The following is a 13,517-nucleotide window of genomic DNA, read 5'->3' as shown; positions in this document are numbered from 1 at the left end:
TTTCTTTGTTCGAACATTTGGGTGAAATTCTTCTGTCTATGGACATATTTTGGTCTTTTAAAAATCACCGAAGACAGAAGTTTCTTCTTGTTTTTCCATCATGTACATTTGGCATAATTTGTTACTTGTAAAGACAAGCACCTAAAAACATATTTGTGTTTCTGTTGGTAGTCCTGCTGTGGTTGGAAATTTGTGGATTGTGACAGACAAGGATGCTGACAAAGTGACCTGCGCCATGGTCTCTCACTGGATGTCTCAAAAAGAAGCCGTCCCTCTGTCCTCCCTGCTGACTGCCGCCCGTCCTGTCTGCAAGCTGTCCGGGCTGAACGGCTACCCCCTGGTTACCTACGGCCTGCCTGTCATGATGAACGGACCAAAGAGGACCTCTTCTTAGCAATATATTTTTTTATTTGATTTGTTTCATATGTGGCTTATTTAGAATTTGTACTTGGACAAAGGGGGTGGATTATGACGTCATGTGGTATTTGTAAATTAAAATTGAAATTTTCTGAATCCTGATGAATATTCTGTTTCTTGTTTGGAAGTTGAGAATTTTTCATTTTCTAGAGTTGTGCCAGCTCATGGTGATTTTATTGGACTGTCCGAGTCTGTGAGGCTTTTGCCAACTTGCTGTCCAATTCATTTCTGAGTGAGAGTTGAACTAAAGTTTTTTAACAAGGTAATCATTGTGATCTTTGACTGAAACCGAGAATAAAAATGAGTCGCTCTTCCAGGACCTCAATGACTGGCCATAGTCATGGTGATGTGCCTTTCTTTACTCTAAAACTAGTGTTATATAAATTCAACAAACACCCCCCCCCCCCCTCCCAACACTTTTCCAGTGTAGCTAAATTCAACAAGGAGCCTGGATTTCCGTGTGTGGCTATTATTTTAGATTGTCTGACTGTCAATGAAGAACATTATCAGCGCAAAGTCTCAGATTACGATCACCACATTAGTTAGTCTCACTTTGGAAATTGCCCGTCTCTATATTTGCATATGGTTTGTCAAGGACTTTATATTTGTTTGTTTGCTCAAATGTTTGTAATATATTGCAATTATGTTGAATTTTCTTTTTCATTTATATCTACTGTATATATGTACACACCCACACACACATACTGTCGAACTTGTCTAAGACAGCTACCCATTGTGAAGGAGAAGAGTGGGCATCTTAGACAGGTGGTTGTTTTACACAGTGTCAAAATGTTTTAAAAAGCAAGGAGGGAATGAGAAGTGGCCATTTGTACAGGTGATAGTCTTATACGGATGGCGGCTAGAGCAGGTTCAACTGTAAATATGATAGTCCATAATGAATGAAATTTTGATTTCTGATTTTTATTTGCTTTTCATCAGCCTCATTGAAAATAGAACAAATCTCTCGTTTTGTTTCTCAAGTTCATGCTCTGACCAGAACATGGCAGGGCAGCCACTTGATGAGAGCACAGAAAATGTTTTTCTATGCACTGGATGTCTGTTTTTTTGGTGGTGCTAATGACGCATTCAAAGCTGTACATTTCTCTTGATTAAATCTTTGTTTCTCTGTCTAGCCTATTACTATTTGTTGCGAGTGCAGTTTAATTTTATTTTTTTTGGAGTGTTTGGGTTTGTTTTGTTTTTTTTGCCTGTATACATCAAACACCCCCCCTCCACTTCCCAAAGAAACAGCACTTCTTGTTTTGCCTGTAAAGTTGTTTAGTTCTGTATTCAAAAGGGCCCTGAATGGACTCAGTGTCATGTTGTGTGGCCTGCTTACCTCCTGGCTATGTAATTACTTTCTCAGCTGTTACTAGCAAGTTGTACATTTTTGTAGAGATATATATAGAACTCCTCACACTGAAATGCGACCCCTGAATGAGTCATGTATACATAAAGTCAAGCTCTATGTTCCAATATGTGTTTGTGTCTGTAAAAAGTGATAACGAGTGGGTAGTTGAAAGGCGTCATTGTGGTAGGTCCTACTACTTTTCTTTCCCTATTATTTTATTTCTGTCGGTCTGACTTTTTCCCTGCACTGAATGACTATTATTGTGTCGATGTGCTTCTCTTCACTTAACAAGTGATAACAGGTGGTGCCACTGCCAGGTCCCACTTCTTTTCCTTCCTTTTGTTATTTCTGTCTGTCTTTTTGTCTGCACCAAATAACCATTACTGTGTCGATGAGCTTCTCTTTACCCAACAAGTGATAGCTGGACCGGTACAGTGTTAACAATTGTGTGGCGTGGTGAAATCAGGCACTTGTCAAAATAACGAAATCTGAGAAATCAGAATTTTTCGGTCAGTTTGGACATTAAAAAAAATTTGTTTTTTGGCTCTGCGGCTCAACACCTGTTTTTTTTAAATGTCCATTCAAAAACACTTATGTGTAGATTTTATGGAAAAACGTTGATTAAAGGCACAGCTCTTTTGAATTTGCAGTTTCCAGGGACTTTTAATCTATAGAAGTCGCCAAACTTTGGCAGCCATTTTCTCGCTAATTTTACCGTCTGAAACTAGGGGACCCCACCCCCTTCAATCGGAAATGTCTCGACTTCTATTCAAGATAAATGGATATTTTTTTCATTGAAAGCAAGGCAAATAAACAACCTTTAAGATGATACCAATGACTCCGTATGCCCAAAATTGACGAGCGCCTGATGCGTCGGGACACGTGATGATTACCTTTGTAAGATTTTTTGACTTGCCTTTCTAAGGAACATTTCTTTTAATGGTTAGTCGAGCAAGTCTAGTCGTCCTTTTTTTTTTTTTTTTTAAATGATTTTTCTCTCCTTCTGTTTTCTCCTGGGGAATTGCAAAGAACTGCAGATAGTCAGAGGCTGCCACTGGTATGTCCTATGTCTTTTCTTTCCCTGTTATTTCTGTTTTTGAACCTGTCTTGTTATTTCCCTGCACCAAGTAACCATTATATCGCTTGTTTGTGCTTCTCATTACTCAAAACAAGGGACTGTCGTGTCTTGTAAGTTACATCTCTGTTATTTTCTTGTCCTATATGTTTGGGGTTCCCCTGTTAACTGGACTATGGTTCCCTTGCCCTCTGTGAGAGTTATACACCCGTGTTATCCATGTGGATTTGAGCTCATCTGTCTGCATTCTCTTTTGTCAGTTTTTCTATTACCCTTTTGAAAACATTGCACTCCCATCAATTGGAAGGGAACAGAAACTTTTCATCCAAATTGTGAACGTGAGTTTCATCTTGGCCAGATGTACTATGTTTTGAATCTGAACCTATGCTAGAAAATGGATGGCTGGGAATCGGAAGTGAAATAAAATCTAGAGGGAAATGAATAAGTAAGGGCAAAAGGAGACATGTGTTGCTTGCCTTCCAGTAAAGTACTTTACTCCTCCCTGTAGTTGGTGGAAAAAAGAGTGATCTATCGTGGAGCTGTGCGGCTTGCATATTTTAACCATTCAGCGTCGGGCAAAGTGTTTCTATTTTTATCAGTTACTTTAGTCAGCTAAACACCGAAGATGTACTTTTGCTTTGATTCCATTACTAAGGCACATTCGGTGGAAATATTTTAAATAAAAATATGCTTAAATTCCAGACTTGCTCGTGACTGTTCTACTATAATACCGGTAATTAGTTAATTGTTTTTTCCAATGCTTTTGGAAGAAATTATCGCAGAATGTATTTTCCTTTTTAGTTGTTTTATTTTCATGTATATATTAATACGTTTTTTTTCCCACGGACTAGTCATCAGCTATCAGGGCGTACTAGGTTGGATAGATCTTGTTTTCAGATGAAATTTCAATTTATTGTTGTAATTTTCATGTAGTTTAGAAGAACATTTTTATATGATCAATCATATTTGTGCTAATACTCCAACGTAAAATTTTTACATTTGTATTAGCAGATGGGCTTGCACTCTCGTTTTACTATATTCCAATGTTGTGCATTTTTTGGTCTTAAGTTATATTCATGATCAATGTACATAATTTATACAGTGTTTGAATAAAGACTAATTTATCCAATCTTCTGTTTTTAATTTGTTGATGTGGTAACTTCAGTCCAGTTGATGTGTTCGTGTGTCTCAGAGATTGTTTCACTTGAATGTGATGAAAATGGGGTTAAAAAATATATTTATCTTTCCCAATGTAGCCTCTTCACATAGTCACGCATAGATCTCTCATCGTCCTTTGACCTTTGCAATAATTTTTTTTTAAACCTTTTTTTTCACTGGCAACCTGTCGCGTCGTAACATTTCCTGAGACATCTTTATGATATAAAGGATTCACTTCTTGACACACACACACATAATATTATGTAAATGGGAATCTTCTTTTTATCTCAAAGACACTTCTATAAATGTTTCTCTCTCTCTCTCTCTCTCTCTCTCTCTCTCTCTCTCTCTCTCTCTCTCTCTCTCTCTCTCTCTCTCTCTCTCTCTCTCTCTCTCTCTCTCTCTCTATATATATATATATATATATATATATATATGTGTGTACATAAATATATATATATATATATATATGTACATATATATGTACATAAATATATATATATATATATGTACATATATATATATATATATATATATATGTATGTATATATATAAGTATTTCATTAAATTTTCAGCTTTTTATCCGCTGCATTCAGCTTTAAAGTAAAAGATTTTTAGTTTGCTCTAAATTTTAATGCTTGTTTTGAACTAGTGTTGATAGGTTTTATTTCTTCAATACGCCATTGTTGTTTCTCTTTGTCTGTCTTACTTTTTCCCAGCACAAGATGATCACTTTTGAGAAAGTGTGATATTTTTTTTCCTGCATCAGCAAACAAAGACCAAGAAACAAATGTTTACAAATGACAAGACACCTTTTAATTGTCAAGGTGCATCTAAAAAACATAACGAGCAGCTTCAATACAATAACAACATTATCACTGACCAGCTATCACAATCAGCCTTTGGTGGAAACCAGCAGATAATTGTGTTACAGTGTGGTGGAATCAGGCGCTCATCAAAACAGGGACATCGAAGAAACATACATTTTTCTATCCCTGGGACGATTTTTACCAAACTTTTAAAGTTTTGGCTCAACATTTTTTATATCAATTTAAAAACACATCCCTGCATGAGTTTTACTAAAAAATATTGATGAAAGGCACAAAAAATGTAGATTTGTAGTTACTAAGGACAGACAAGCTTTGGAAATCACCAAACTTGACGATTTCTAGTGGCGATAGATGAGTATTTTTTTTTCATAAAAAAGCAAGGAAAATGAACAGGCATTAAAATGATACCATAACTGAATTAGCCCAAAAACTGCTGAGCGCCTGATACCTCCACGTTATGACACATTTTTAGTTGTGAACATTTCCAAGACGACTACTCATTGTCCATAGGAAAGTAGTCACCAAAGACAGGGGGTCCTCTCACTCAAAGCCAATATGAACAGAAAAAACACAAGGTGGAAAGTGGTCATTTGTACAGGTGATTGTCTTGGACAGGTGCTCGTTAGAGCAGGTGCAACAATTTTTGACAAGGGTGCTGAAGAGATGAAATCAGTACCTGAGGTCCAGCAGTTCTACCTGCTGCCAAATAACAGAAAGCTTTCACTTACAATACACAATACACAACTGACTTGATTTTCGGCAGGCACATATGCATAGATTTAAATATTTTGATAAATCTGCTTTGCTGATGTTGGGCACACATATCTAATCATCATGTGAACATAATATTGAGGAATGCTCAGGTGGGGGAGATGCAATGATCAAGACAAAAACAGTCACAGAGTACGCATATGTATGTATGTGTGTGTGTGTGTGTCTGTGTGTGATTATTAATTCAGTTTTTGATTGTATGTGTTATTGTTACAGTTTAGGTTCACATTTATGTTCAGTAAAATAAAATCACTTAATACGTTACACACATTCATTTCCCTCTCTCTCTTTCTCACTCTCTTTTTATCTCTCTCCCTTTTTCTCCTATACCTCTTCCTTTTCCTCTTTCTCATCTGCTTTATAATTTCACTTTTGAAACTTTTTCTTTTCTTCCCTGTGGTTAGTTGTTTTTTTTAAATTTGTCCGTCTCTCTGTCTGTCTCTCTGTCAACCCATCTTTCGGTCTGTCCATCTACCGCTTAACCTGTCTGTCTTGTTGTGTTCCCCTTTCCCTCTCTCCCTGAACAATAGTCAACTCCGCTTGTGTTGAACTCGCTTGAGTTGATCTTCCGTTAAGTTGATTTTTTTTCAGGTTCCAGCCCCTCTTCTTCTTTACATTTGTTAAAATCAAATGGTTAAGTTTAATTCAACGCAACTATAAAAATGCTTGACGTAAACGGTAAAGAGCTTTTTTTACCCCTGACTGCAAGCATGCAATGGTTGTATTGATTTTGTTTTAATGTGTAAGGTCAAATGTTTCACAGCAGTTTTTACACAAGTAAAAATATAATTATAATTGTAGAGCTGATCAAAGCCTAAAAATAGGCCTACATAATTAATACCTCAATGAAACAGGGGAGCACACGAGCGGGTGTTCACATGTATTTGACGCCACGATGCAATAACCACGCCTGTTCCTTTCCCTCTCCTCAAAGCCAAAGGGTATGGTGCACCACAAGACAGTGAGTAATACAGTGAAACCTTGGTATAACATACTCAGCTGAAAATGTACCCTCCATTGTGACTTAGTGTAACTTTTACTTTCTGCAGTATAGAGTCCCAGTTAGAATTTTTACTCTTTAAATGACATGAATAAATATTGCTCATTAACCTTTCCTGTTGCCATCATTTCTATCACAGTAGTCTACTAAAATTAGACTCCTGAGCAAGGAAAAAGGTTTCGTTGTGTCCCTTGCATTTTGTGGTTTCAATGAATAAGCTGAACTTCAGATGAGTAATCTTTTTTTCATTCCCCTGACAACATCAACTCATCTGTAGTCGACCATATACACAAGACCGATCTTCCGCACATAACAAACCACATGGTTACAGAACCTCTGAGTAAAAATTATCCCTCCCTGACCCACAAACCCTCACATTAAACTCCACTCGGCCTCTGCATCAGTTCCTGCTCTCCATCACCTTTCCTTAAGGGATTGCCAAACAACACTTTTTCCGACTCTGGCTCTGGTACATAATCCACCACATCCAATTGAGTGGACGTTGCCCACTTCTGAACCTTTGCTTGACCAAATACTAGGAAGAAAATCCCTCCACAGGCGTAGATGACAGCTGCAATGATAAACGCCAGTTGCCATTCCTCTTGTGTTTTCTGTCAACAAAAAGATCAGACCAGATCAGACCAGATAAAGTGAGCTCAGGTCAGATCAGATGAAATAAGATGAGGAGACTAACTTATATTGATCCATGAGGGAAATTTTGGGTGGATATACCAGAACATCAACCTAAAAAGCTTTAACATCAGCACAGAAATGCATTCATTACATTCATGCACACATACGACAAAGTACAACTCACTCTCACAATTGTACCCAAACAGATGATGTCACTTTATTGGAATGATTATTAGACACTTTACAGTAAGTAATAGCTAATCATAGATCAGTAATGATCAGTTTCAGTCCAATTAGATCATGGCCACATTTCGCTACAGCACATTATATGTAGTAGACTGGGCACTGAGGGCACAGAACCTTAAGAACTTCACAACCATGCGGAAAATTTCAGCCTGGAATCATTGTAGGAGGTCTGAATAATTTTAATTGTACTTTCTACATTCTGGACCATTTCTTCACCCCATCTGTACTTTCCAAGGACCAAATTATGTATGTCATCACAGGAAATTCATGCTCTCGACAAAATGATGAAATCAGAGAAACAGACATATTTCCGACTGTTGGGCAATTTCTATCAAAATGTCTTCTTTTTCCCCATAAGTAAATGATGATAATAATCATTATTACGTCAATAAGGTTTCTCTTCCTATCAAATTATAAGTTATAACTGGATTCAAGAAGACAATTATATTAACTGAAAACCAAGAGCAACTTACATTTTTTGTGACAAGGGCAACAATATATGGAGAGACAATGCCCATGCCACCAGAGATACAGTTTGTTATGCCGAACAGCGTGCCAGCATATTGTGGGGCTATATCGCCATGGTTCACGAGGAAGCCGCAGTAAATTGTGCCTGACAAGCCTAAGCACAGACAAAGTACAACCACAGCCAGCACTTGTTGTGTGCAGTCAAACCGCGTCAGCACAATCATGCACACCGCTGGGCCAAACATTCCTGGAACAAATGTGCGATATATTCATGGTGAAATCAGGCACTCCACAAAATAATGAAATTTTAGAAAATCAGCACGTTATTTAGATTCTATTTGATGTTTTTGGCTCAACAACTTTTTATGTTCATTTAAAGACATCTTTCTGTGTGGACTTTACTGATAAACTTTGAATCAACGTACCAAACTTGTAAATTTGCACTTTCCAAGGACCCTCACGCTTTGGTAGCCGTTGAACTTTGGCAGGCATGTTCTTCCTAATTTTACTTGCACACCAGCCCAACTCCTTCTATTGTAAATATCTTATCTTCAATTCAAGAGGTTTGGGTATTTTTTTCCATTTATAGCAAGATTAAAGAAAAAGCTATTTAAGATGATACCAATAAAGACTCAATCCATATATGCTAAAAAAATAACAAGCTCCTGATCCCACTGCGTTGTTACACAAAATGTCACGTTACACAAAATGTCACAGTTTTCAAATTAAGTGTGTTAAAAAAAAAAGTTGTGCAGGCAGAGTGCAGCCATCATGCTTTGAAACAGAAATTAAATAAATTGATTATCAATGGGTTATTCCCAGCTGGTCATGGCGAAGCAGTTGGCCTACTCTGCCATCGTTTTTAAAAGTACAGTATATTAATATGCAGTTTTATTGACAGTTTTACAGGAGAGCCCAAGTCCTGATGTTATTACAAAGAAAACATTTGCTTAACTCTATCCGTACGCCAAGGGGTAATTTTGTACCCCCGGGGTTGTATTCTTCATATTTTTGAATACTTCTAGTACGAAGATCTCTTTGAAACTTTCAGTATTTCTCAAAAAATCATTTTGACAGACTGCTATGCAAAGCGTACGGATCGGGAAAACGAGTAAATTTCCTCTTTGGAAAGTGGTAGCACAGAGTCCCACACGTCATATGGATACGATAGTAAAATACGATGTACGGATAGGGTTAAAAGAGAGTAAGGAAGTCATTATCAAAATTGCACTCCTAAAAATATTGACTTGGGAGGTTTGCAAAGAGTTTGTTTTCCTGGTAACTACATTCAGTATTTGGATCTCCTGTAAAATTGTAAAAGAATGCATGTGCTGTACATGTACTTTTAAAAATGATGGCAGTACTGAAGTGTTATTTGTAAAACACTATCACTAAGACTTATGTGGACTCTTGTCTACTCTAAATCTATGCTTCAATAGTACAACACAGTGTTTTCGGGTCCACGCTGGCTCCATGGTGACAAAAGCCATCTTGTTTATTTTTCTCTTGTCTCCCTAGACTTATAAGTTACTGGAGTAACCAGGATCCATGGTGTAGTGGCACTTCACTGTCACATGCAAGAAACCGGAGTTCAATTCCCAAAACGGGAGAATTTCTAAAGTATACCTCGGTCTTTTTGCTGGGATATTGTATTCCTCTCAATCCAGATTGGCCCTGAAAGACAGGGTCTGAAGCCGGTTTCCTAAAAGATCTATTCAGTGTCTACAGGGACGTAAAAGAACCTACATTATTACTTTGGTGTAGTACTTCACAAACTTGATCGCCCACACAGAAGCTAGAGGTTAGAATCACAGTGGGTTCCTAAGTTTTGTTTCAGCTCTGTGTCCTGATTGGTTTTAGTTTTAGTACGAGCCGAAGATTTGAGGTGTTACTAAAGAGTTGCATACAAATTTTAAAAAAGAGAGATAAGAATGATAGATGTCTAATCTTCCGTACTTAAATGACTTATTTGAGTAGCAAGTACTGTAAAACTCTTATAAAAACTTTTAAAAACAATAATACCAGGTTTTATCAAAACATACCATTACTACTTAACTTAAAAAGTAAACAAACAAAGAAGCAAACAAACAAACAAACAAACGAGGCCTCACCTATACTCGTTGTGAGTTTTCTTGCCCACACACAAGACAAGATCTTCATCGAGATTAATTTGTCAGCCACCACTCCTCCCGTAGTGCTGAAGACTAGCAACGACAGGTACGGTAGCATAGAGTACACACCATTCTGAAATGAGAAACAAGAGGATTTGTTACTCTGATCACAAAGGTAGAAAGAGAGAGGGGGAGAGGAAGAAAGGAACAGACAGACAGACAGACAGACAGACAGGTAGGTAGGCAGGCAGGCAGGCAGGCAGGCAGGCAGGCAGGCAGGCAGGCAGGCAGGCAGGCAGGTAGACAGAGAGAGAGAGACACAGAGAGAGAGACAGAGAGAGACAGAGAGAGAGAGACAGACAGAGAGAGACAGACAGAGAAACAGAGACAAAGAAATAGATATAGATATATAGACAGATAAGACTGACAGATAGAAAGATAAAAAGAGAGAGAGAGAGAGAGAGAGAGAGAGAGAAAGAAAGAGAGAGAGAAAGAGTCATTTACACAGGTAAATATGTAAATCAGTTACAGGAAGAAAAATGGTGTAATGTTCTCCTACAGATGTTGACAGGCTTTTGTTTTGACAAGTCTGCATTTCACGAAAATATGCACTTTACACACGGGAAGCCATGAGCGTCAACTTCCGCATTGATGTGTCAACAAAATTCGTTCTGCCACAAAGCAACAAATTGGCAGAGGAAAACAGAGCCTCCAATGGCATCATTCTTGAGGTTTTCTCTGCCTAGATGGGTCAAAGATGAAGCTTACATTTTAAGTCAGCCTGATAACAGCCACGTTAGACAATGAAGAGACTAGGACAAAATCTCAAAAGGTGGCAGAAAAGCCTCAAAACAAGAACGTTTTAAAATTCAATGTTCCAGGCAAAAATGTCACATGCAGTAGTCTTGTCGTGTTAATGTATTCCAACAGGCTTTTTTTTTTAAGATGAGGTAAGACAAGATAAACAAAACAACAACAAAAATCCAAAAACCACATACACTCACAAAGACACAAAGCAGAAAACATCTTCTTTACTTTTTATAACAATAAGTAGCACCAAAGCAAAGGAAATAAGACAAGTTCAAACCCAAACACAATAAATGCCAACGTTTTAAACTTTTAGTTTCAAAGAGGTTTTTTTTTCAAGTTTATAAATGTAGGTGTTTTTACACCAACAGAGACACAATTTAGATCATTTAGGAGGTGGGCTTCAACCCTGCCTGTCATGGCAGGGCCAACCTGGGATGAGAGGGATACAATATCCTTGCAGAAAGACCAAGACATTCAATAAAAATTCTCCCTCATCAAACTCAGGTCTTCTGCACGCGAAAGCAAAGTGCTTAACCACTATAACACCACAGATACTGGTCAAAGGCTTCCGAGTTAACCCTTTTTGAGCCATGACGTCCTGAACCGGCCTTCCCGTCATGTTGCCACACAAGCTTTTTCCAGCTTTCCCCCCGTGGCGCCATACCGCCTTTTACCAGCCTGACACACTCGCCTTCCTGACACACTCGCCTTCCTGACACACTCGCCTTCCTGACAGACCCGCCTTCCTGACACACTCGCCTTCCTGACACACTCGCCTTCCTGACAGACCCGCCTTCCTGACAGACCCGCCTTTAGTGCAGGCTTAGAAAAAAAACCATTCCACTCTAAATTCAGATGCTGAAGTCTTAAGTCTTTGTATGTGAAATTTTATTGAAATACTTTGCTTAGATGAAAAGAAGAACAATTTCTTTGCTACATCCCCTGAACCTCTCAAAAACACTGAAGTAATTGGGTTCTGGGAAGCCATCAGCTGGCCATCATTTTGCTAACCTGCTGATCTTTTTATGGTGCTAAGAGGGTTCAATGACTCACAGATTTCATGTCAAACTTGAGGACTTCCTTCATGTAGGTGGGCATCTGTGTCATCATCATAAAGAAGCCGTAGTTACAGCAGCAGTGGGTGAACAAGATGGCGTGGAATGGCAGAGAGGTGACTATTGAGAACCACGGGATCTTGATCTGAGGAAGACACACATTAATGCTAGTTCTTGAGGATACTAGAATAAGCAGATAAGGTCTCGACCGGCTTGTTCTCATTTGTCTTTTAAAAGTGACAACATAGGCAGAGGCTGACCAAAAATAATTTCAAAGGACATGAAGTGATGGGTGATGGGAAAAGACCAGGATAATATTATTATACAGCTTTTTTTTTTTAGCATCCAAGCAGAGAAAACAGTGGTGAACCAAGCTAAAAAGTAAAATCTACTGGCGTCCAAGGAACAGCTTAAAAATGATCTATTTCGAATTATACTAAGTCAAAATTTAGATATATACAAAATTTGATTTTTGTAAATATTCAAATTTCTCCATACAACAGTTTCTCCATGACCAATCAATATTGTAATCCTACTACCTTGGCTCCTGCTCTTTGTTCCTAGAAAAATCCAATCAGTCAAAGTGTTTAGATATGATGACTATGACTTCATGTAACCAGCTTGCATTGATTTCTAAGACAAAAGTGGCACATTTCTGGGTGATCTGAAATACTAAAAATTTAGAGATTTGTATACCAGATAAAAGCACGAGGCAGGGGTAGGCCACGGGAAACATGGAGGAGATGCGTGGAAAGGGACATGAGAGAAATGAAGCTCACTTGGAACGAGCTTGGAAGGATGGCTCAGGACAGAGATAAATGGAAGGAGCTTGTATGTGGCCTATACCCTGCCAGGGGTGAAAGGCATTGATGATGATGATACCAGATAAAACACAATTTAGATGTAGACCGGTGTTTACGAGACAAAACAAATTGAGAAGACAAAAGTAGACCTACAGATAAAGCAAAATGTCAAAAAATCTCCACAATCAATAATTGTCATAAAATCATTTCTTGTATAATTCCTAAGACCTATAAACTTAAAGGTTTGAAATTATTTCATCCAGAAATACCAAAAGTAAATGACACACTCTCAAAGTTAGGACTGAAACATCCAAAAATTTTACATATGTACAAAAAAGATGGAAATTGGAGCAAAAAGGACAGACAAAAAGACGGACATTCGTCCAGCGTACACATAGTGCTGAGCTCAAGTTGAGTTGGAGGAAATGCCAATACCTGTCTTAACAATCACGATAAAATGACTGGGGGGTTTTTATTTTCCTCCCAGAGAAGAATAGGATCTTCTGTTCCAGGAAAGTAAGATAAGCATGAAGACGTAGTGGACATTATAATGTTTAGAATGCTGAGGCGCAACTCGTAGTTCAATCTTGATTTTTCTTCTTAATGTAGCTTTGGTGTTCTATGCCCACATGAACACAATTCAAATAATTTAGGAGGCAGACTTTGACGTTTGGATTCACCTATATTGAGTTTGTTTTAAAAAATGGTAATTGCTTTTGTTTGTTCATTTTTTCTCTGATAACAATCATTCATGCATTCTTCTGTCTTTGTCTCCCCCCCCCCCCCCCT

General features: G+C 38.0%; 2 protein-coding genes across 3 annotated transcripts in view; one reads left to right on the top strand and one right to left on the bottom strand.

Moving 5' to 3' along the window:
• The window catches only part of LOC101859236, an 85,105-nt gene extending 82,755 nt beyond the window's left edge, over window positions 1-2,350 (top strand). For both annotated transcript variants that reach the window (XM_013081134.2, XM_013081133.2), the window contains exon 33: window positions 172-2,350. In XM_013081134.2, the coding sequence (XP_012936588.1) occupies window positions 172-394 (223 nt within the window). In that variant the 3' untranslated portion in view covers window positions 395-2,350. The remainder of the gene's footprint in view (window positions 1-171) is intronic.
• Window positions 2,351-5,951: 3,601 nt separating this feature from the next.
• LOC101851942 (putative inorganic phosphate cotransporter) overlaps window positions 5,952-13,517 on the bottom strand; it is a gene marked incomplete at its 5' end in the record, with an annotated part of 16,425 nt that continues 8,859 nt past the window's right edge. Inside the window, 4 exon segments of the mRNA XM_005095918.3 lie at window positions 5,952-7,213; window positions 7,955-8,196; window positions 10,061-10,193; window positions 11,924-12,070. Coding sequence (XP_005095975.2) covers window positions 6,980-7,213; window positions 7,955-8,196; window positions 10,061-10,193; window positions 11,924-12,070 — 756 coding nt within the window.

This window comes from Aplysia californica, unplaced genomic scaffold, assembly GCF_000002075.1.
Source record: "Aplysia californica isolate F4 #8 unplaced genomic scaffold, AplCal3.0 scaffold00117, whole genome shotgun sequence".
NCBI lineage: Eukaryota > Metazoa > Mollusca > Gastropoda > Aplysiida > Aplysiidae > Aplysia > Aplysia californica.
The sequence above is the reverse complement of the archived record's forward strand: the minus strand, read 5'-3'. Positions and strand labels throughout refer to the sequence as shown.